At 42.2% G+C, this 24,833-nt stretch overlaps 2 protein-coding genes and 1 long non-coding RNA gene across 6 annotated transcripts in view; 2 read left to right on the top strand and 1 right to left on the bottom strand.

Annotated features, from left to right (window-relative positions):
* The window catches only part of LOC115099909 (vitamin D3 hydroxylase-associated protein-like), a 64,441-nt gene extending 60,851 nt beyond the window's left edge, over window positions 1-3,590 (top strand). For all 3 annotated transcript variants that reach the window (XM_029617903.1, XM_029617904.1, XM_029617902.1), the window contains exon 15: window positions 53-3,590. In XM_029617903.1, the coding sequence (XP_029473763.1) occupies window positions 53-172 (120 nt within the window). In that variant the 3' untranslated portion in view covers window positions 173-3,590. The remainder of the gene's footprint in view (window positions 1-52) is intronic.
* LOC115099910 lies at window positions 746-13,547 on the bottom strand. The gene is made up of 3 exons (XR_003858914.1): window positions 13,131-13,547; window positions 9,090-9,306; window positions 746-865 (listed from the first exon to the last, which is right to left on the bottom strand). It is a non-coding gene; the product is annotated as an uncharacterized LOC115099910 (long non-coding RNA).
* LOC115099908 (vitamin D3 hydroxylase-associated protein-like) overlaps window positions 8,403-24,833 on the top strand; it is a 106,353-nt gene continuing 89,922 nt past the window's right edge. Inside the window, exons 1-4 of one of the 2 annotated variants that reach the window (XM_029617901.1) lie at window positions 8,403-8,876; window positions 17,220-17,333; window positions 19,223-19,366; window positions 19,952-20,085. In XM_029617901.1, coding sequence (XP_029473761.1) covers window positions 8,667-8,876; window positions 17,220-17,333; window positions 19,223-19,366; window positions 19,952-20,085 — 602 coding nt within the window. In that variant the 5' untranslated portion in view covers window positions 8,403-8,666. The remainder of the gene's footprint in view (window positions 8,877-17,219; window positions 17,334-19,222; window positions 19,367-19,951; window positions 20,086-24,833) is intronic. The other variant, XM_029617900.1, reaches the window with a different exon arrangement.

Below are 24,833 nucleotides of genomic sequence, written 5' to 3'. Positions count from 1 at the left end.
TTATGCATCATCATTTGGATCTTCATAGCCTTCCTTTTCATTTTCATTCTAGTGTGTGGAAGGTGGGGTGGGACTCCCCATCACGGTGCAGTGCGTTGCTCTTCGTTGGCAGGAGGAGCTGTGCCTTCGCTTGATGAAGGAAGTGGAGAAAGTGAGCCACATGAAAAAATAAAGAATGAAGATCGTACATGTGAAAAAAAGAAATTGTCTTTGGAGTTATAAAGTGCCGTACAGTTATCGGGATAAGAACTTGTGGAAATTAATCAGGAGCCATGTGAATGGGTCAAACTTGGATTAATAGAAGATGACCTCACACTTCGGTCACTATAAGTTCATAGTTTGTCTGCAGCCTCATTGAGCATGGGGTGTGAATGACATCAGATGAAGCAAGTTAGTTTTGTCAGTTGAAGGAAACCTATTGGTCGCACTGCTTAGTCTGTCAGGCTCCATACTTCAGAACGAGGGGTGTAGTGGCTGGGGGGAATTAAAACGAGTTGGCTGTCTCTGCTACTGCCTGCATATCCATGCAGCTTCTCCCTTTAATATTCTCTAGGGATATAAAAGCCTCAGATTAAATCAACATTTGTGCCTGTTACAGGGTTTCTTGATATTTCACAAGATATTTCAGAGCTTTTCCTCATCGACAGATGACTGTAATTATAGAGTTTACTATGCAGCAGAATACAGCAAAACATCCAAAAGAGCCTATATTAAAAAGGATCTTCCGGTCTATTCAGATTTTCTCTTATCTATTGCATAGATGCTTTTTTGCATGAAAGCAGAAAAACCATTAGCATGTGTGTCAAACTTACATCAGAGGGATATCTCAAAGTCTTTACCACAGAGTCTTCAGACAAGTTGGGTACTGGAAAACATAAAATTATTCATCATATATTTATCATTATTGTTAGAAAAAAATTGAACCTGATCTTATTAAAATTCCACCAGGAGCTAATCAGTTATCAGATGGTAAGGTAAACTCCATATGGACGGTCTCACTAGACCTGTAAGAATGTATATCCATTGCAAAGTCAGTAAAATATTATCAAATCATAGAAGGAATAAATATAAATCTCCAGTAAAAATGTTTAGCAGAAAATTTCATCGATGTGACAAAAAAAATCTGTGTATGCAAAGGCTAGTCGTGTACGTACCTACTGATCAGTAGACTTAACCAAGACTGGGTCCACATATCAGCTCTACCCACAAGAGTCTGTCCAGAGGACATTGATATTATTGACACAGATTCTGTCTCAACAACTGACTCCATATTGGTTTTGCATAAGCTTTGTGTGCTCGAGTCTTTTATCACATGTACAAGTTGTAAGTGATTAGATATTTTTCTCACTTTACAATGTGTATGCATGCATATACGACAAGTAAGGTCTGTCCATAGGCTTCACCATTCCATTTGATTAGTATATAATCACAAGCAACATAGTAGACGTCAGCAGATAAAGGTCATTTGATTCACCTAGTTTGCCTGGTTGCCCTGCCTACGTCTCCCAGCTGTCAGACGTACAACTTTGACCATCTTCGTTCTAGCTATGGCCATTTCCTTTCCTTACCCTTACCCCAGCTGTCAGGTATACAAGCTTGACTGCTTGTGGTATATCATTTCTTCTCTTTAGCTGGGAAGCGTCAGCCTGCCAGCCACCTCTTCCTGATTATATCTGAGAAAGTACCAAAACCTTGCTATTGTTTCATGTGGCTTGACCTTGCCTCTTTTTCTTGGGAGCTTCTCATAGCTGTACCCCCGCTCTGTGCACGGTAGTTGTGGTTCCTCCACTGTTCCATATGGGGAAGGGATGGCAGAGATCACGGGTGAGTACTATGGCATTGCACTAGGACTGGGCCTTATGGTCCTTATCCAGTCCCGTTTCTTTTTCCTACCAAACCCATACCTGCCTTTATCACTTCACTCTCTGTCTGTCCCATTTGTGCATAAAATCTGTCCCAGATTTGGTTGTTACTATTCCAGACATCCATGACTCTCTCTCATTGGTCTTCCTGAGCCTTCCTTCCTCCTGTTGGAAATTCAGTGAGGTGAGATGTGGTTTAGTAATAATATAGCACATGACAGTTTAGGTCCAGTTTGTAAGTATGTAGGGTTTTGGAGTCTAATTGTGCACTGTGTATTTCTCAGCACCCAGCTCGCATAATAAGTTCTTTTGCAGTAATTAATTTGAGTTATTGATTATTATCACATTTGTTTCAGCCTTTGAATGCAGAAACAGAAGCACTAAAAGCTGGCATTTTACACTAAAGAATAGCAGAGAAAGAAAAGAAAACGAGTATTAAATATGCAAAATCGGATGTTTAAAAGCTACAGACTTCATTGCAGATAGCAGCTCTTTATTTTCTTTAGAAAGCTTGCAATTGGAAATCGTGAATAGAGGACCTCCCCATTTTATAATCTGCAATCTGATTGGCTCAGCGTTGAGCTGAGAATTCCCAGTGAACCAATCCGATTTGGGCTGAGGGAGCGGAACGTGCAGGCTCTTTGGAGAAAGCGTTGCCAAATTGTAGAATCAGCGGTGTGTTGGCTTTTTTTTGGTTATAAAGTTAAGAATTACAACCTTCCATTTTATGGATAAAGTTGAAGCTCTGAAGGAGGTGTTTGTCGCCGAAACTTGGCCATAGTCGGGCCATACAGATGGGTGATGTAATCATGTGAAATTTGTCTGGGGTTTTTTTTTTTTTTTTTTTTACATTTCTTTATTGAGATTTTTCATGACATTATATGAACTTTAAAACAAACCTTTACCAGTTCCATTAACCCCCCTCCCTCCCTAGTGTTTGTCTGTTTTTAAAGAAAGATTGTTTGATGTTCCAGCATTAATACATTTCAAGTAGGGTATAAGATTATATTTGTGTGAAGCATAATAAGGACGAGCCTAAGATCAAATTTCTGAAACCCTGCTTCATATATATATTTAAGGTTACAGAACACCCACTATTTTTTCAAATAAAAACATATATTTTGGGGTAAGTGGGCTTTGGACTCAACCATTTGGATTAATACTACTTTTGACTATTGAATGCTTCTGCTTTTGATGCAATAGTTTCACTTGTTTACATATCTTTGACCCAGGGTTTTTTCACCTCTTGTTTCACCTTTCTCTTTTCCTTTGTATTGGACTAAGACGGAAGAAATCCAAAGACAATGTTATATGTGAGCCTTCAAGACCACTCAGGTCCCTGCTGTTGCTCAGATCTGGAGAAAGGGACCTGCGTGGTCAGCGTGCAGGTGCATCATCAGTTTTGGATTTCTTAGGTACGTCCAATAAAAGGCTTCGTGGCCTGCACAGAACCCAGTTTTCTGTAGGTCCAATGTGGCTTCCAGGGTGCAGCGGTTGAACACATGAAAATAGGAGCTGACGTGGTAACAAATTCCCCTGCCCACAGAGAGGAGTAGGTAAGCCAGTGGAGTTCTTAGCTGATGGTCTTCACCATGAACCCTTTTCTGTTTTCTCTCATGGATAAATTTAATCGATCTGTGTGCTATGTTTGCTTCATTACATCATATGTGTTGCATTGTATTTAGTGCTTCACTGTAACAGAATAAAAATCAGCTTCATCCAGCAGCAGATATTGCCATAAAGTGTACTTTTCTTTCATGAGGTGCAAGTTACATCAAAAGAACCATTCGTTGGTTCATTCACTTCATTTGTTTTGGTGGTGAGCGCATATCTTACAAATGGAAGGTAGGCACGCAAAACTGATGGTATGCAACCATTTATTTTACAAGTGGTGCATCAAATGTACACCTACAAGAATGAATAATTCAGGTTAATACAACGCAATGGTCCTTACCATTTGACACTGAACTTAGTGAAATGAGGGAATGGTTTCTATCCCGAGTCCGGGGAGATTACACAGCTTGGGTTGTCTGGTCTTTGGCCTGAGATAGCATTAGGGGTAATGTAGCACCTTACACAGAGGATGTGGCCCCACCCGGTCAGAGCACATAAGATGTGAGAGGGTCAGGCACCTGTACAGGCTGTGTCAGTTTCTGGGTAGGGATCAAAGTGATGGTGTAGTGGAGCTGGGCTCAGAGGCAGAAGGGACAGGGAAACCAATCACTCAGGTCTTCCCTATGTGAACCCTGTTAAACATTATCCCAGTTTTGTCCCCTGTTGTTCATCCTGTAACCAAAATAGGGCTGATGCTAAACTATGTATTCCAACAAATCAACTTTTATTTCTGATGATACCAGCAATCAATATTTACAAAAATAACAAAGGATAGTGAAAGACGCCGATTTGATCAGGGTTCACAGGCTTCCACGGTCAGGCTGCAGGTTTAGCAATATCAAGTTACCAAATGTTTTTACAATATCCAGCTGCTTCTTTCCTATGTTTCAAGTAATACTCTCGAGTACTCCTCACTACTGTGCTCCTGTGGAATATGTCACACAGGGTCCTTTTGTGAGTCACAGCCGTGATTTACTTTAACACAACTCTACCATCAACTAAGGGATATCACATCCCTCTCAACACCTTAAACCAGCTGTAGTTACATCCGTGCTCACTTAGAGATTCAGGGTGACACTTCCCATTACGTCCGTCAATTTTGTATCTTCGACTCCAAGATTATCTTTCAGGCAATAGCTAGGGACTTCTCTGATATGCCCAGCATACTCCTCTCCAAAACCACCTCCACTGACGGTGGGGCCGTGTATCTCTCCTCCTCTGCCTCCTTCCAGATCCCCTGATTGTTTTCCCATGGGAAGAAAAACCACACAAGCCTTCAGCCTTTCCCCTTTAGGGGGAAAGCTCCGCAGAGCCCTCTCCAAAAAGCTGAAGGCAATATTATTTCAGGAAGCTCTAATGACACAAATCAGGAAGCAGCTGGTATTAAGTGAATATTGCAGTGTTAGGCTTTCTGGGCATCTGTGTTGTTTAGTCAGGGATGTGGTTTTAATGATACTTTTTTCAGTGTAATCCTCTCACTACAGCTGCTCTCTTATAGGAGGAACATATTTATTTAAAATAAATAAGGCGAGAGTCCCTGGGCTCCTGAGCCTTCTTGTGGCTCCCTCCAGTCTCTGAACCAGCATTATGTATGTCTGAAAGCTCTTCCAGAGGATTCCCCTTCTCAACCCTCTTAGAATAATCATCATTACACCCAATAAGCATTCTATCCAGAACCTCTTGCACCATATACTCTGTCATCTAGTGACTGATCACAGCACCTGTCTACATAGTCAATTTTCCTATTACACATGCATTATTAACATATACAAAATCCCATTTGGTCCATCCAGTCAGTTTGGTTATTTTCTTACACCCCTTATCGCCCTTCCTGGATTCTCTCTTCCCGTCCCTCTATCCTAGATCCTCTCCCCATTCATCCCTTGTTCTCTCTCTCTTTTTGTCCCAGGTTTGGTCTTCCCTATCTTCAAGCCCCAGAAACTTCTCCCCACATGCCACCCCTGAAAGGCTCTCCCCCACATCTCCTCTTCTTCTCCAGGAAAGGTCTCCGCACAGTCCTGGGGAAACTCTCCCACACAGCTGGGTCTCTGGTGCTCTTTGCTTTCCTATTCCTTCCACTCTCTCGCCTCCGATTCTGTGCAGCCTGGCCTCCTCGTCCCTGATCCCCAGTCAGCCTGGCTGACCCTTCCTTAATACAGCATCGGCTTCCTAGGCCGCGTGGCTTGCACTATGTGGCTCTGCGTAGATCTAGCAGGTCAGACTGTGAGATTGGCTCTGCGTGGCATAGGAAGCTGACGCTGTATCAAGTGCCATTCCTCCTCCTCATGAGCGTTTGGAAGGATAAGCCCGGTGGCATCCCTGGTACCTCTGCCACTGTAAGCTGCTTTGTCAATAATGACAGACTCCACGCCACCAGCTAGCCAAATCGTATGACAATGATCAAACCCCCCTCCCCCCTCAGAATTTCCACCCATGCAAATGCACAGTTTGAATAAGTGGCCCCTGCATCCACAAACAAAAGCTTTATGAGACAGTTCAATAATTAAGAAGCCCCAAAGTGACAGGTTCTTGCAGGAAATCTTAGAAATCAGGTTGCTCAGTGCAAAAGGGGGGCCCCCACAGTGCATGAAAGGAGGCCTCTCAGGTGAGCCAGGTGCATTAGGACCGGCAGTAATAAACACGGCACTGAAAGCACAGCCCCCACATGGATCTCAAGGTCACCCTTCGCCCGGTCCCTCCCAGCGAATTAGACGAGTCCTTTAGTTTTAAGACTTTGATTTCTTCCTAACATTACAGGAACGTGCGTGATGTGCTGACCTAAGGTCCTCCCTTAACATATTTCCTAACCAGGCTAACTAGCAGAGGCTGATTGCTTTTCGTCCTTGACTTACTGCGTGTATAACCCTCCCTGCCAGCTGTGTCCAGACTATCGGGACACACTGGTGAGGCGCCAGGGGGGTGGAAGAGACGTCCCCAAACGCTGGAGATGGGAAAGCCCGTGCTTTCTCCAACAGTCAGGGGTGTTTGCTGCTTGGGGGGAGTGCACAGTAAGGAGCTGGGACGTAAGGTTCCTCAGTCACTGCCACCACCAATCCAAGCCAGAAATGTTGCAGGCACGCTGGATCCTGCCGCACATCCCCCTCACCCCCCCTTGGAGTTTCAGTTTTTCTCTCTGTGCTTGTCTATAATGATTGCTTCAACGGCGAGAGGTAACAGGGAATTGGACTCAGACAACAACCCAATAAGGGCTCTGACTTTGATGGTTTGGGAAACTGATAAGTAAGGGGGTGACTTCCTTGACGCAGCAGATGCTACCATAAGCTTGCTGGGCAGACTGGATGGACCGTTTGATCCTTTTCTGCCATCATTTCTATGTTTCTATGCATAATCATATCAGATTTCTCACCGATGCAGTAAGCAAAGATTACAATTTTTGTGAAAAAAATGACATTTAATAATGATATTTTATAAGCAGTTATTGAAATTAAAGAATATATTATCTTTCTCCTGCAGTGTTTTCAACAATAAATATCTAGGATTTCCTTTTTTTTTTTTTGTAGTATAGCTGTTCAATGTAGTGTGCAAAGTGTCATGCACGAGAGCCTCATCTGTCAGGTGTGTCAGGATGGAAAAAAGGTTGAGAACCACTGCTGTAACATATATGGCGGTTGCCACTATCTCTGAAATTCAATCGTGCTTTTTTGCTGAAACAATAGGTGTGCAAGATTAATTTTTGGACAGCATCTGTCACCCATTAGCTTTTACTGTACTTCTAATAAAAAAGAGCTATGAAATCCTTGAGGAGCTGAAAAACTAGATTTGTGTGTTTGAAAGCAGGTCATGTTGAGCAGCTGTCTCTGTGCTTTCCGGAACAGGCAGTTCCAGTTCTGGTTTTACCCCTGTGCAGACCAGGGAATTGGTTTCAGTCCTGCAGTTTCATGGATGGTAAAACTATAAGTCCCCACATGCACTGGAGTGAAAACCAGGACTGGATCTGTGCTAGCAAATGGTGACCTCGCAAATGGAAGAAGACAAGACTTACCTGAGCAAAGTCCACTCCTCCAAATATTTTATTCAAGGGACTGGGACCTTCAGCCCACCATAACCTAAAACAGTGGTTCTCAACCTTTTTTCCATCATGACACACCTGACAGATGAGGCTCACGTGCATGACACATTGCACACTACTTTTAACAGCTATACTAAAAATAAATCCTAGGTATTTTGAAAATGATGCAGGAGAAAGATAGTATATTCTTTAATTTCAATAACTGCTTATAAAATATCTTTATTAAATGTAATATTTTTCACAATAATGTAAATCTTTGCTTACTGCATCACTGAAATCTGGGACTGATATGCGCACGCAGCTCACAGTTTTTCAATACAGACAAACTCTCATGCATTTCACTGTCAACCTCAGAAAGTTCTGACTTCTTCTGGAGTTTATACAGAGCAGAGTTGGGAAATTTCCTCTTTCAACTCAGCATACAAAAAATAAATCCAAATTCTGGTTTCCCCTCAGTAATAGTACTTCAACATCCCTTCCCTGCCAGGCACTCCGTGAAATAACATGAAAACCTGCTCAAAAGACATTTATAAATTATACAGCATACCAGCCATACCATAAGAGCACGAACACCCAGGATATGAAAAGCGAGACTGCAAATACAGAACATGGTACTCTTACTATTGGAAAAACAAAGAGACAGACTGCTCTAGATTCCTAACACAGAAACTGCATCCTAGTTAGCAGAATCCCTCACCTCTGTCAAACATGCAGAATGCAGACTGACTCTTATCTAATACAGAATAAAGGACCATCAATTATAAACAAGCACAGAGAGAAAAACTGAAACTCCAAGGGGGGGTGAGGGGGATGTGCGGCAGGATCCAGCATGCCTGCAACATTTCTGGCTTGGATTGGTGGTGGCAGTGACTGAGGAACCTTACGTCCCAGCTCCTTACTGTGCACTCCCCCCAAGCAGCAAACACCTGTGACTGTTAGAGAAAGCACGGGCTTTCCCATCTCCAGCGTTTGGGGACGCACTGGTTGAGAGCCACTGATGTAAAAACAAACATCTCTAGCCCGGGAAAGAGTGCATTCAGGAATCCAGTTTCGCTTTTGTGCCCTGCCTGGTACAGCAGTTGCACGTACAGTAGGCGGGTGTGCACCAGTTGCATGCCAGAGCGCGGCAGAAGAAGCCCGAGCCCGGGAGCGCCGTCAGGATGGTTCCCGAGAGACTGAGCCAGCTCCTGCCCCAGACTGAGCTCCATCCTCGCATCCTCTCAGCCCTGGTCTGTGGCTCGGCGGCAGCCCTCCTGCTCCTGAAATGGCTCCAGCGCAGGAGACTACAGCAGAAGCTGGAAGAGGCAAGAAGAAAGAGAGACCGTGCCCTGATCCAAATGGAAAAGTTTTCGCTCCAGTTTAAACAGCAGGTACTGTGTATATGCGTGCAAGATGTATTCCCCTCACCCTAGAAAGGTTTATGAAGGTCATCTGCAGAGACTCCTCTTCATATCAAATGAGCTACAGACTTCTTATGGAAGACTTAACTGCTGTACTAGACAGAGCACCTGTTACTTTCTAAGTACATTTTTTGGTTAGCGATGTCCTTTAAGCATGCTGTAGGATCTGGACTGATGACTTACATTTCCAGGAAAAATTTGGTTTGTCTGTAAATATGCAAGGCCAGTGGGATATTCTGAATGATAAGGTGCATCTTTCTGTGGTTTAATTGGTCTCAAATATCCACCCTTGTCTTTCATCAACGATTCATCATCTCGACAATTTTATAGGGATGTGCAGTCATTTAAAATGAGATGGAAAACACTGATGACATTTGTTTTCTGTTGTGTTGGTTCTAATCTGAAACAACAGAAAAAAAACCCCCAACATGTTGTAATTTTGTTTTTGTGTTTTTCAGTGTGCTTTAAAATGTAGAAATGTAACTAAATGAAAAAAATAAAAAAGACAAGAACATAAGGCTTGCCATACTGGATCAGACCAAAGGTCCATCAAGCCCAGCATCCTGTTTTCCAACAGTGTCCAATCCAGATCACAAGTACTAAGCAAGGATCCCAAGGAGTAATTAGATATCAAACTGCTTATCCCAACAAAAAGCAGTGGATTTCTGCAATTCCACACATATAACGGTTTATGGACGTTTCCTCCAGGAACTTGTCCAAACCTTTTTTTAAACACAGCTATACTAACAGCTTTCACCACATCCTCTGGCAATGAATTCAAGACCTTGATTATGAAGTTAGGAAAAATATATTTTCTCCTATTTGTTTTAAATGTACTACAAAAAGAACAACCAAACAAACAAAGCAAAAGGTTTTTTTTTTCCCCCCCATTCATACCCCCTATAGTTTTAGGGACATTTTGAGAAATTTCTCAGCGATAACTATTTGTGCATAGTTGGGGGCTATAACTAGAGGCAGCTGTCTTTAAACTCTTGAGGCTTCATGACATCAGAGTTCTGGATTAGCTGGGACTCACCTTTCCTCATAAGACTGCTTGCTGAGAGGCAGCATTAGAGAAGTGTTTTTCATTGCAATTACATGAAAACGATTCTTTAAAAAAAGTTTTTCTAGACTTCATGATCTGAGGAATTTTCGCAGATGATTATGCTTGGGGGCCATTTAGCCAAGTGTGCTGGCAGACTCGCAGCTTGTATGATACCAGGCACTAAGAGCTTTTGAAATGTAATTCTTGTGGAAAATAAGTGCTCAGTTTGCCCTGTTTCTGGTTTTGTTTTTATTTTGCAAAATATCTTAGAGCCACATTAAAGCAGCTGGCGAGCTAAAACTGGACATAGTGGGCCAGATTTTGAAAAACACGCATATAAAAGCTGGTTTTATGCATGCAAATGGATCTTGGAAAATAACCCAGGGGCCAGTGCACTAAAAACATGCTCGTAACTTTATTATGTACTGGGAGGGAGGGGGTGGCAAAGTGGGGGGTGGGGATAGGCTTTCTACTGCAATTTTTATATTTTCAAAAGCATGGACAATTTTCAAAGAAGTTGCACATGTAAATGTAATATACTATCATAGCAATTTTCAAAATCCATTTACATGCATAAAGTGCACTTGCACATGACTTTCCTATGGACAATTCTATGGCATTTATTGTAGCAATTTTCAAAGCTCCAGTTACATGGGTAAAGTGCATTTACTTGTGTAAAACCCGGTTTTAAGTGTGTAGATGTGTTTGAAAATCAGCTCCTATAAGCATAACACCTTTGAAAAGTCACTTGTATGTGTGTAACTTTACACACACAAGTTATGCCCAGCTTGGGGCAGCTGCAACTTTTGTGAGTCTACAATTTTGCATACACCAGGCGAGATTTTGTAAGAAATCTATGCACGTACGTTTCCTTAAGAAATCCTTGGGAAAGTCTGCATGTAGTTGTACAATTATCTTCAGCCCTGGGAAATAGCAGCTCCGCCCTCTCTCCAACTTCTAAGGAACAGTTTTGCAACTCTCCAGATTTCCGTAAGCATCTTTATGTCCTACTTACTTTTATTTGTATCAGTTTGCTGCTGAAATGCTCAGTGTCATTTCCTCTCTAAATACAGAGGGATTGATAATGTTTGCTTGCTCAGTATGCTGCATCCTGTCTTGGTAAGATTTGGCCACATCCACCAGCCACAGAGCCACAGGAGTGGGTCCTTAAGATTCCTGCTCACCTGAAATCCGCTTTCTGTGATCTGATGGACGGAAAGTTCCATGCTCTGTGTGTGTGGGGGTCTATATAAAATCAACAAAGATTTCCAGAGAACGAGCACCAAGAGGTTAAGTTATGTATCAGCCTGTGAGGTGTGGCGGTCTTCTACCCACACCCATTAAAGTTAATCAAAGATTAACAGAATGAGATTAGAGTCTCTTTTTATTACTGGGTGTGCACCTCCGTATCTCCTGTCGGCATCACCTAAAGGCCAATCTCTTGATGAATCAATAATGAGAGACTTCCAATAAAAAGCTGTTTCATAATATATGATAATTTCAGTCTACCCACATCTGCCTGTTCTTTAGCTATTGCCCAATTATATTGCCTCAGGCAAGAACACAACTGCAGCTTTGTCTGTCAAGTCCACCGTGCAGTAGCACATGTTTAAAAAAAAAAAAAAAAGCTGTTTTTAATTCCTACTGTGCAGTGTGGCTAATAAGAACATAAGACTTGCCATACTGGGTCAGTCCAAAGGTCCATCGAGCGCAGTATCCTCTTTTCAACAGTGGTCAATCTAGGTCGCAAGATCCCGGCAGGATCCCAAGGGGGTAGTGAGATTCCAAGCTGCTTATCCCAGGGATAAGAAGTGGATTTTCCTAAGTGCACCATAGTAATGGTTCCTGGAGGAAAGGTCCATAAGCCATCATTACGGGGGACTTGGAGAAATGCACTGCTCATCCCTGGGATAAGGAGCTTGGAATCTTATCTACCCCTTGGGATCCTGCCAGGTACCTGTTACCTGGATTGGCCATTGTTGCACACAGGATATTGGGCTTGATGGACCTATGGTGTAACCCGTGGGCTGACAATTCCTGGATACAATCCCAGGAAGCACACCTCGAACGCAGTCTCAGATATCCAAGCCTCTCCCGATGCTGGTTTATCTGAATGGGCCATGATTCCATGAGAGGGGAGAAGATTAACTTTTAGGCCCTATGCTCTTCTTAATTCTCATGCTCTCATTTAAGTCAATGGAAAACAGCACTAATGATCTCATAATGAGAAACAGCAGTAATGAGCACACTAGAAGCTGGGATGGTCTCCAATTTAAAGTTTACTAATGATTAGTGCAAATGGATAAAGCCCTTCTGGGAATTTCACGGTTCATGTTTACACTCCAGCTGTTTGGTCAAAGTCTGTGACCTCTCACCCCCATTAAATGTGTACTGATGGCCAAGCCAGTTCCAGTGAATCTTACAACCTTTCTCCCTTCTTCTAGTTCTGAACTTCTTCTAGTTCTCAATGATCTTTTCCGTTTTTCTGAAATGCCAATTACTTATTCTTGTATCTCTGATCAATTGATTATGATTATTTTGTATCTCTGATCGATTGATTATCATTAATTTAATTGTTATTAGTTCTTAATTTTGTTCTTAATTTGTTCTTAATTGATTTATTATGTACACCTGATTTCGTTCTCATATTGACTGTAAAGCTTGTTGCTGATTTACTGTTTATTGTGAACCGAGGTGATGTTATTAACGTGCCGCGGTATATAAAAACTTGTGAAATAAATAAATAAATAAATAGTTGGAGCAGTTTATAATCTCCCTCCCAGTAGATGGTGGGTGTAGTAGGATACCAAGTTAGATGTATCTCATTTATTTATCTATCTATTTATTTATTTATCAATCATCTTTTCTATACTGTCGTTAAGTTATTTACCATCACAACGGTTTACAAAAAGGCACATATAGTAAAAAAAAAAATAGGTAAAAACCTAATAGAAGTGCCAACAATGATCCGGTAACAGAGAATTCCCATATAAAGAGTATTTGATGAGTTTCATATAAATTGTCCTTTTAATACATGTTTCATGGCTGGAATACATGTAAGTCTTTCTTGCAGTTTCAAATTTTATCTAAGGTTATCAGTGAGAAAAAAATAATTAACAGGCGAGCACCTGGAAACTAAGTGCTGGGTGCCCATGGTAGCGCGACCCCACATCTCCTACCTCTCCTGCAGTGCTCCCGTCTTCTCCTTCCTGTTACGTTGTACCTGACCGGCACCAGTTTTACTCCTCTCCTTCTCTAATCTCCTTGAGATGATAGTGTACGACCTAAAGGGTACCACGAACCTCCTCCTCCTCCCTTCCGAGACTCCTTGGGGTGGTCCGGTGACACTTTTTCTGCAAAAGATGATAAAGAATCCGAGCCCCTGGGCCTTAGGGTACTCGGTGAGAGCAGAAGCAAAAGCACATCAGAGGCTGCCGGAAGGGTGGAAACCGTCTTCCCCAGGCACCCTCTTCCTGATCTCAGACCTCGAGACCCTCGCCAAAAGAGGAGCAGCAAGACAACTGAGGCATCCACGCCTTGAGATGCTGGGAAGGGTTTTTATGAACCAGAAGCCAAGCGACACAGAGGAATGAACCCGTTCCCCATCACTAACTCTGCCTCCCCCTCCCCCCCCCCCCCCCCCATGGAAAGGTTAAACCGTGACTCTGTGGGAGGAAGGTCCCGGAATGGCAAATCTTATGTGTTTTATGTTCTCCAGAGCCTCGCTGCTCAGTGAGAATTCAAACTATCGTTTTTTAAAACCTTGTCCTATTGCACAGTGGAAATTGGCAGGCATTGCCCAATCGGATCGGCTCAATTTTTATTTTTTTTTTTTGGAAACAAAGTCCGAGCTTATGTTCTCCAGTATTTTGCCTGCTGGAACCTGTTGATTTCTAGGCGTGCGCCACTGAGCAGGCCCACGGGCAAGAGAGAGGATTTGTTTGAAAATACATTTTGGGAACGCCAATGGAATTGCATTTTCCTCCTGGTTCATTTTGGCACATTGTAACATGCTTCCATTTTCTTGTTCAGGTTTATCTTGATGTAGTATCTAATAATCAATAAATAGATATTTAGAAAGAAAGTACCTGCTGGCATTCAGAACTGCCCTGCTGGACATCCCTCCAGCAGCCCGTGAAGCTTCGCCCCAGGGCACCAGTCCAGTGAGAAAGTTGTTCTTAATGTTTAACCTGTAACTTCAGCCCCCCCTGCACCTTGTCCTTCCCTACAATCATGATGCCTTCTCGGTAGCTTAATGAATCAGGCTCAGTATACCCTGGTAAAGCTTTAAGTAAAGAAAATGTGGTCACTTTCAAAGCCCAGGACTTTGGAATATTCAAACTAAGACAGCGTGTATTCTTTCTAGCAGTGATCTAAAATGGGCAGGATCCCTTAATACACTTATTAATACACTTATTCTTTCTAGCAGTGATCTAAAATGGGCAGGATCCCTTAATACACTAATTAATACACTTATTCTTTCTAGCAGTGATCTAAAATGGGCAGGATCCCTTAATGCACTTATTATTAATACACTTGTTCTTTCTAGCAGTGATCTAAAATGGGCAGGATCCCTTAATACACTTATTAATACACTTGTTCTTTCTGGCAGTGATCTAAAATGGGCAGGATCCCTTAATACACTTATTAATACACTTATTCTTTCTGGCAGTGATCTAAAATGGGCAGGATCCCTTAATACACTTATTAATACACTTATTCTTTCTAGCAGTGATCTAAAATGGGCAGGATCCCTTAATACACTTATTAATACACTTATTCTTTCTGGCAGTGATCTAAAATGGGCAGGATCCCTTAATACACTTATTAATACACTTATTCTTTCTGGCAGTGATCTAAAATGGGCAGGATCCCTTAATACACTTATTAATACACTTATTCTTTCTGGCAGTTATCTAAAATGGGCAGGATCCCTTAATACACTTATTAATACACTTGTTCTTTCTGGCAGGGATCTAAAATGGGCAGGATCCCTTAATACACTTATTAATACACTTATTCTTTCTAGCAGTGATCTAAAATGGGCAGGATCCCTTAATACACTTATTAATACACTTGTTCTTTCTAGCAGTGATCTAAAATGGGCAGGATCCCTTAATACACTTATTAATACACTTATTCTTTCTAGCAGTGATCTAAAATGGGCAGGATCCCTTAATACACTTATTAATACACTTGTTCTTTCTGGCAGTGATCTAAAATGGGCAGGATCCCTTAATACACTTATTAATACACTTATTCTTTCTGGCAGTGATCTAAAATGGGCAGGATCCCTTAATACACTTATTAATACACTTATTCTTTCTAGCAGTGATCTAAAATGGGCAGGATCCCTTAATACACTTATTAATACACTTATTCTTTCTGGCAGTGATCTAAAATGGGCAGGATCCCTTAATACACTTATTAATACACTTATTCTTTCTGGCAGTGATCTAAAATGGGCAGGATCCCTTAATACACTTATTAATACACTTATTCTTTCTGGCAGTGATCTAAAATGGGCAGGATCCCTTAATACACTTATTAATACACTTATTCTTTCTGGCAGTTATCTAAAATGGGCAGGATCCCTTAATACACTTATTAATACACTTGTTCTTTCTGGCAGTGATCTAAAATGGGCAGGATCCCTTAATACACTTATTAATACACTTGTTCTTTCTGGCAGGGATCTAAAATGGGCAGGATCCCTTAATACACTTATTAATACACTTATTCTTTCCAGCAGTGATCTAAAATGGGCAGGATCCCTTAATACACTTATTAATACACTTATTCTTTCCGGCAGTGATCTAAAATGGGCAGGATCCCTTAATACGCTTATTAATACACTTATTCTTTCCGGCAGTGATCTAAAATGGGCAGGATCCCTTAATACACTTATTAATACACTTATTCTTTCTAGCAGTGATCTAAAATGGGCAGGATCCCTTAATACACTTATTAATACACTTATTCTTTCTAGCAGTGATCTAAAATGGGCAGGATCCCTTAATACACTTATTAATACACTTGTTCTTTCTGGCAGGGATCTAAAATGGGCAGGATCCCTTAATACACTTATTAATACACTTGTTCTTTCTAGCAGTGATCTAAAATGGGCAGGATCCCTTAATACACTTATTAATACACTTATTCTTTCTAGCAGTGATCTAAAATGGGCAGGATCCCTTAATACACTTATTAATACACTTATTCTTTCTAGCAGGGATCTAAAATGGGCAGGATCCCTTAATACACTTATTAATACACTTATTCTTTCTAGCAGGGATCTAAAATGGGCAGGATCCCTTAATACGCTTATTAATACACTTATTCTTTCTAGCAGGGATCTAAAATGGGCAGGATCCCTTAATACGCTTATTAATACACTTATTCTTTCCAGCAGGGATCTAAAATGGGCAGGATCCCTTAATACGCTTATTAATACACTTATTCTTTCCAGCAGTGATCTAAAATGGGCAGGATCCCTTAATACGCTTATTAATACACTTATTCTTTCCAGCAGGGATCTAAAATGGGCAGGATCCCTTAATACACTTATTAATACACTTATTCTTTCCAGCAGTGATCTAAAATGGGCAGGATCCCTTAATACACTTATTAATACACTTATTCTTTCCAGCAGTGATCTAAAATGGGCAGGATCCCTTAATACACTTATTAATACACTTATTCTTTCTAGCAGGGATCTAAAATGGGCAGGATCCCTTAATACACTTATTAATACACTTATTCTTTCTAGCAGGGATCTAAAATGGGCAGGATCCCTTAATACGCTTATGAAATGTGAGCTTTGCCAGCTGCACTGGGTATGTGCAGTGATATCTGATCCTGGCCCTCCTGCTGTACTGAATTCCCACCACATAAAATACTTCCCAAGGCTCCAGTTCATTTAAAGGTATATCAATTGTTTTGGGGAAAACTGGCCGAAAAAACAGGTTTGTTTAGTGGAAATATCACTTGTTAAACATTACTTTTCCTCGATGTTTCCCTTTCTCTTGCATAAGGAGCCTTAATTGTCAATTGGATTGTAAAAAGGAAGGCAAATGTAATATTAGAAACATCAGCTCGTACACATTTTCTCCCCAGCATACGTCTGATGTGTTTCCTCATGGATGTAGTGCTTTCTTCCCATTACAGTGCTCTGCCTGACATGGCCTTTCATTCTAGCAGGGGTCTTGCTGTGTGTGTATATATATATATATATATATATATATATCTTGCTGTGTATTGTCTTGCAGAATCCTGGTATCCAGCCTGATGCCATCCTGTCCCTGACCCTCGTGGAGCTGGCTGAGAAGCTGAAGGAAGGCTCCCTATCTCCGGAGAGCGTCCTCTGTTCCTACATGGGAAAGGTGAGGGGAGTGCATACTTGCCTTAGCTCCGTGCAGGCAAGGACATCCTTCGGTTCTAGCCCATAAGAGCACAGCTCCATGGGTTATAACTGGATCCCTTACCCCTCCAACACCAGAGAGCCTGGGCGCAGTCTGGCGTCGTGCTGCAGTAGAATCACCCACGGAGAAACCAACGGGGAACCTGCTGCTCTGCTAGAATTACACAGCCTCGAGCTTTAAATAGTTTTTTTTTTTTTCCCCACACATGTTTACCCTGTGGTAGATTTACAAAATCAGTTAGCATTTTGTTCACTATGATACAGATTTGTGCAATTTCACTCTTGAGTAAACATTGAGGAGCAGGAACTGGAGATGCGATGAGGGCGTTCAGGATGTGTTACAGAGTAAGTCCCTGCCATCTGTGAAGGCATTAGGTACTTCACTGTAGGTTTGCTCAAAACAGAAGGAACTGAAGCTTCTTCCTTTGGTTATACAGTAGACGGGGGAATCAGTGGAACCTCCTAATGATGATACTAGGACTTGTCCTGATATTTGCCAAACCCTCCTATGCCCAATTTAATTCTTATGGTTGAGATCCAAGGTTAGATACAGAAACTATCTAATTGGCGGAGTGGAGAAAAGAGCCATTTATTTACAATTACAATGGGACAGATTCTCTTTGTTTCAGCAATCTTCATGTTTAAGTCACAATTTAATGTAATAGATAAATGTCTGGCTATGTGAAGGAATACCGCTTCGGCTGGCGCACAAACGTATCAGCGGTTATATAGCCAATGGGTGATTTACCTTGCACGGAAGAAAATACATTTTTAACATAGAGGTATTTCTGCCTTAATACTGTCTCCGACCTCCTTCTAGTTCATATGAAAATCTGATGTCTGGGAGCCACTCTGAGAGTGTTCACCAGAGCCAGAGATCTGTCTGGGGTGCTAAAAATGATATTCTGGTGTGAAGCAGAAATGAGACCCTGATTTTTCCAAAGGCTTTCTCCCATACTAAAATCCTTCCTAAAAAGAGCTGGATGTGAGTATCGTGTGTTATAGATGATGGTGTCATAAAGAAATAGTCCAACAGAATGCAAGCGAAGCAAATATATAACAAAAACGCTGCAAGCAACTGTCAAAAAATACAAGCGAGAGCACCTTTTAAAGTTTAAAGTGAAGGACCATCATAACACCCCACGGATGCTGAACCTCAACTTCATTCAGTATTTTCACCACTAAGGGTCATAAATAATCATCGGTCCCTTTTTAAAAAACTGGGTTTTTTTTAATGCTTATAAAAGAGTATACTTGCCCTTCAACAAGTTCATCAAGCCCGACATGCTATCACGTTTCTTGAAGATGGCTCTCATGTCTGAGAAATTCCGGCGTCAAAGAATCCTTATATTGAATCTAAGGTGAGTTCTCAGCGTTTCAGCGATGTTCTTTATACTCCCCTTACCAGTAAAAAAATGAATCAGGAGCTCCCGAGGCAGTCGCTCAAAACGTGATAGCATGTCGGGCTTGTCGAAGGCGAAGTATACTCTTTTATAAGCATTTAAAAAAACAAACCCCAAAACATTTTAAAAAAGGGATTTACCATCTCAGGCCCGATGATTATTTATGACCCTTAGCGGGGGAAATTGAGGTTCAGCATCCGTGGGGTGTTATGGTGGACCTTCACTTTAAACGGTGTTCTCTCTTCTCTCTTTTGACACTTGTTTGCAGCGTTTTTGTTATATTGATGATGGTGTGCCATGAAATCACACAGTGAACCTATGTCAGATGTGAAACCTCAAACCATGGGTCCCACAACCTCTGGCTTTCTTCTGTAAGCTCTAACCATCAGCCTCCTCCTCCTGCAGGGTAATCACCTGTGAAACCTCTTCCTTTCTGTTCAATTGATAGGCTTTGGAGGTGAACAAAGACGTGAACTGTCTTACAGATTTCCTCCCAGAGTGTGTGGCTCAGCTTCAGGAAGTGAAGAAGCAGGAAAAAAAAGGCCCATTATATGGTATTCCAGTCAGCATTAAGGAACATTATAACTACAAGGTATGAGTTTTACTCCTAGACTGAATATTTCCTGACTGTTTATTAATTCTTGTGCTTTATCTGTTAAGAAAATAATTACCTGCAGCCAGGCCTGTTCTGTTACTGTAAGGGTGCTTTGAAAAGGTTTTTCTCTGAAGCCAGACTAGTTAAATAAAAGATCATTACAACAATGAGATTGCACTGATCAAACTTGCAAAAGCTATCCAAAGTTGCTGAAATGCTAGACTGTATGTTGAAGATCAAAACGTATAATAAGGTTCAACACCCAGTTTCGTTTTTGCCTTCTGGCTCAATTTATAAGAAATCACTAGACTTAAAAAACATATAAGATAAAGTTATAATGCTAACCTATTAGGAAATGTTATGCAAACAAACAAATTCAGTAGTGTGTAAATTAGAGGTGATGATCTATTTAATCTATTGTATCAATGATGTTCTCTAAGACTGCATCTGAATTGCCTTGCTCCCCAAAACAATTTTTTCCCCATACAAATTCCTATTAATTTTTTCTGAAGTGTATCATTGTGAACATCTAACGTAGCTTGGTCAGTGAAAACAAGTAGCCAGTGTTTCTTCTTTCTACAGGGACACGACTCTCCATGCGGTCTTGCTTATTTCCTTGGCGTGCTGGCACAAGAGGACAGCGTCATAGTCCAGGTCTTGAAGGAACAGGGGGCAATTCCGTTTGTGAAAACCAACGTCCCGCAGTCCATGTTTTCGTATGTTAACTCCATTTACAGTGCTCTGTTTTTTTTTGTTTTTTTTTTTTAATTCTTTATTTCTCATTTTCAAAAAATGTTACAAGTACAGGTCATACTTCACCATACAATAAAGGAAATAAAAATTTTTCATTTATACAAAGTATGTAATAAAAGAAAAGTTTTTAGGAAATGCTAGTTCCCCTCGCTAACAATGACATAAAGAAAATTGGAGATCCAATATTTTACTAATTGGACATCTCATACAATTAAACTACGAATAAAAAAAAAGGAGGGAGGATTAATGTTTCTAACTAATCATACTAGAGATGGGTTCCTCAGCCGAGTACTGTGCGACTGTCCAGCAGTTGCTTCAATTGGGTCGGGTCAAAGAAAATATATTTATTTTCTCCTAATCTCAAAGTGCATTTACACGGGTACCGAATAATCATTTGACCCCCCATATTCCTAACTGCCTGACTCATATTTAGAAACTCTTTTCTGCGTTTTTGTGTATCTTTTGTAAGGTCTGGATAAATCCAGACCTTCTGCCCTAGATACAACTTCTCACGATTACGAAAAAACATTTTTAAGATATTATCTCTGTCTGAAGAAAACATGAAAGTTACCAATAAAGTCCCAAAAAATTCCACTTGATCCTCCATTGATGTTTCTAGAAATTGTGTTAAATCACCTCCAGCAAGTTGATCTGGTGGTGTTTGAAATTGCTGGTTCTTTTTCCTTGGTGTCGTAGCAAAATATATGTTTGAAATGGGTGGCAATACTTCATTAGGAATTTGCAATATCTCAGTCATATATTTTTTAATCTGTTCTTGAGGAGATAACATTTTAACACTTGGAAAGTTCAAAACTCTCAAGTTAAGATATCTTGATTTATTTTCCAGATTTTCAATTTTCCTTACGACTATATCTTCAGCTCGAATCATTTTTGTCTGGATATTTTTAACAGTCGAGACCTCCTTTGTAATTTCTTGTATCTTTTTCTCATGATCTTTTTTTTGAGATTCAAGTTCCATTATTATATTTTGTGAGGAATTCACAGCAACCACAAGTGTGGAAATAGTTTTTTCAAGCATTACAATTGCAGACCAAATAGAGTCAAGCGTGGTAACTTTTGGCCGGACAAGTTTCTGCACAGACAAGGTCTGACTCACCATTCCTTGCTGGCAGACCTCTGCAATCCTGTTGGACTCGTCTGTCGGCGTCTCTCTACTCCTCTGCAAGCTGACATTACTGCTGGGCCCCGGCGCGATGTCCTCCGCCATGCTCGGGGGATTTTCTCCTCCCTCCGATCTGGCCTTAGCAGTCGCAGGTATTAAAACCTCGGATTTCTCACCCGAATGATCCTCCAATACCGCTCTCCCTCCGGTATCAGAACCTTGTGGGGGCGTGTAAACAGTCGGGCTTGCTCCTTGGTTAGGAGGCGAGGGACTCTCTAGTTGCCTCGGGGACAAGGATATTTCGTCCAGGACAGCCGGAGCGTGTCCTCCGATCAGACTCTCAGCGGACTCCAACCCGGGGCTGGAAACAAAAGTCGGAGCAAAAAAACCCTCGATACGTGGCTGAGAGGAGGTAGGTGTAGAGGGTAAGGAGGAATCCACTCTCACCTCCCCCTTTCTCTTCGTATGGGGCATTATTTCTGAGGCAATAGGGTTTGATTGAGGAGCTCAAAAAACGCCGACCTCTCCCTCGGCGGCCATATTGGATCTCTGCCTACAGTGCTCTGTTGTGCTCACAGTCTGTTGTTAGTTGTCTTTAAGCTCACACATGTAGGTGAATGAACAGAAACCGTTGCCACTGGAAATTATTTCCTGAGCCTTCTGCTGCCTCAGTCAAGAACATATGGGTTTCATCCCTCATCCAGCAACTGAAGGCAGAGGGTTTTCTTCTTCTTTTCTTGATGATATCACTGATATGAATGTCATGCATGTGGTACTCTTAGCAGGGTGTTTAGTCCCAAGGACACACAAACTCATTTATTTTTCTTCAGGGCTGCCTTGGCTAGCAAATTCCATCCCATGCTTGAATCTCATTCCCTCGGGGGGGGGGGGGGGGGGATTCTTTTTTTATGGGGGGAAGCTCTCATTTATGGCCAAGATGATGTTGTGCTGCTCCCAATGTGTGTGTAGGCTGTAGGCTCATCTCTTGAGGTGAGAGGCTGGGGCAAATCAGACAGGACCAGGGTCTGGGTGTTAAAATGATGGTTTACTGACTGGTAATCATTAAAGATCATTATCCAGAAGTGTGAATTTACATCTGAACGATGGTGCAGGTGTGCTTCTCCTCTGTAGGCAGGTGTCCTTTAATCAGACCTTTGGATAAGGCCCCATGGAGATATTTAATGCGCAAAGCTCACCCAGCGGCTCTCTGGGAATCCTAATGGAGAGGTCCCCAACTTCACAGCAAAAGTCCTACCATGAATCACCTTCTCCTCGGACACCCAGCCCATCCTGGTACCTTGGCTGTGGAGATCCGGTTGGGGTCTCCTGCTCTGGTTCTTCCATCCGTTATTTATTAATATTTCTGGGGGACTTCTCGTGGGGAAAGGTCAGTGGGATCAGGCACGTTCTCAGCTCTGCAACCCCAGAGGGGAAGAGGGACTGAAAAATCTTCCCATTCTGTCAAAGTCCAAAACATACTTCAAAAGTTAAACTGGATACATCCTCTGCCCTCCCCGTCTCTCGCAGCAGGATCTGCCCTGGTGAGAGCCCTTTTGCCCCAAAAGTGTATCGGGCTTAAAAATCTCCCTCTCTGTAAAGTATAAGAAGGAGCCTCTGGCAGGGAGTGCACGGTGAGGAATCACTTATCAAAGAAACTCCATCTGGGTGAAGCTGGAAGGCCTCACCAGAGTGTAAAACTTAAACATCCTTCCTGTTGCAAGGCTTCCTTAAACTGATCCCAATCTGTTCTAAAATGGCCGGGCTAAATCGTGTTCAGGCATCCAATCCAGAGCCTCCAGGTGGGAGGGTCTGAGGGGGGTGGACGGCTCCTTCTAAAGTGACACCTGGTGGCCAGATCGGGAATCTGCCACACACAGAGCCAGTAAAGCCAGCATTCTCTTCCTCCAGCTATTGGATGGATGGATATTGGCAGGCACAACCTTTATCTGATTTATTGGGGAAAGTATTTACCATAAGCTGGTAAAGCCTTCAGGCAGGATCATTTGATGGTTATTGAAAGCTTTGAGCCATGCTCCTGCAGCCTGCATTCTTCCAGTGAGGTGAGCTTCAGCATTTTACTGCTCCCAGGCTCTGATTACTGGGGTCAGGCAGAGCTTCCTTATTGCTGGCAAATAGTGCTCTCTCTTGATTGGGCAAGCCAGGCCAGGTACTGGTTTACCTGTGACAGTCTGCTCCTGGTTGGGCCAAGTGCAGCCTCGTGTGGTTGGTGGCCAGGCAAGGAGTCTGGGAGTGTGTGTGTGTATATATATATATATATATATATATATATATACTGTGTAATAAAGCTGTGGCCTTTTGATTCCAATAGTTGTTTGGCTAATATTTTGGTTCTGTGGAGTTTATTCGGTGGGCAGAGGGTCCAAATGCTCCTATTGTGCTGGATGCTCAAATTGTAATTTTTCTGGCTCTTAAAGTGAAAAAGCTAAGGAAAGATGTGTTGTTTGAGTGAAAGTGCTGTGAGATTCTTTAGCTGCTAGACTCAGGGAAGTGAGGCGGCCCGGAGCCTGAAGGTGAGGCAAATGTAAATTGTTTGTTTTATAATCCGCTCTCGGGCTCTTTGTTTAATCAGCTGCCGTGTGCTGTTTTGAGTTAAAGTAAACCAAGTCTGGGCAAAGCCACTGCCGCGGCTCCAAGCTTCTGAGAAACAGCAGGCATGGGCCAGACCGCACTTCTGAAACCTCCCCAAAGCACTTTCGGTCCCGCCGGAGGCAGAATTCGTGCGCTGCAAGTTAGGCGCCGGCACCGCGATCCGCGTCTAATTCAGGGGCGGGCATTGGTGCAGCTTCCTTGCAGCCTCCAATGTTGTTGCCGGAGGGAATACATCAGAAAGGACCAGATCTGGAATTTAGTGGCCCCTAAGTAATTATATTCCCCAGTATTGGTGTGAAACTAGTAAACATATTTGCAGGCACAGGGAGCCTCGGGATTGCTCAGGACGTGTAACCTGATCAGCTTCAGGTTTATCAACAGAGACCACTATAAACAGAAAGAGAAGGACTTCTGTAAATGTACAATCTGCAGATTTGGATTTGGGGGATAAATGTGCTGTAAGTAGCCGGATTCCCTCGAGGAGGGGGAGATTTTTTCAGAAGGGGGTGAAGCTACGTTAATAAGACTTTTCCATGAAGAGGCCTAGATTGCACAGGTTACCTCAGCTCTAAGAGTATCAGAAAGAAAGCCAAGGGTGGGACCCAGTTGTAAAGGGGAAGTGCCAAATCTCCACATCTTTCCCTGTCCATCCAGAGACTGGATCGACGATGCTTTCTGAACGGGAGGCAAGCTTCCAGCGTTTCAGGGTATTTAATAAATCACACCCATTATCACTGGGGTTTTCTAGCAGCCTACAGCTGATGCTGCGGTTTCTGCGGCGCAGCTTTGAAGGATCCTCAGGAGCGGAAGATAGAGCTCATATTAAAGCATGTTTTGTTTTTTTTTAAAGCCAATTCTTTCTCACCTCCAGCAGCAATTTGTACAAGTCATGTGGTAAAAGCCTTGCTGTGCCAGATCCCTGAGGGAGAAGAGATGGGGAGATTAGTATCTGCCACTGCTTATCTTTCCGATGCTGAC

Source organism: Rhinatrema bivittatum, chromosome 10 (assembly GCF_901001135.1).
Source record: "Rhinatrema bivittatum chromosome 10, aRhiBiv1.1, whole genome shotgun sequence".
NCBI classification, from domain to species: domain Eukaryota; kingdom Metazoa; phylum Chordata; class Amphibia; order Gymnophiona; family Rhinatrematidae; genus Rhinatrema; species Rhinatrema bivittatum.
The sequence above is the reverse complement of the archived record's forward strand: the minus strand, read 5'-3'. Positions and strand labels throughout refer to the sequence as shown.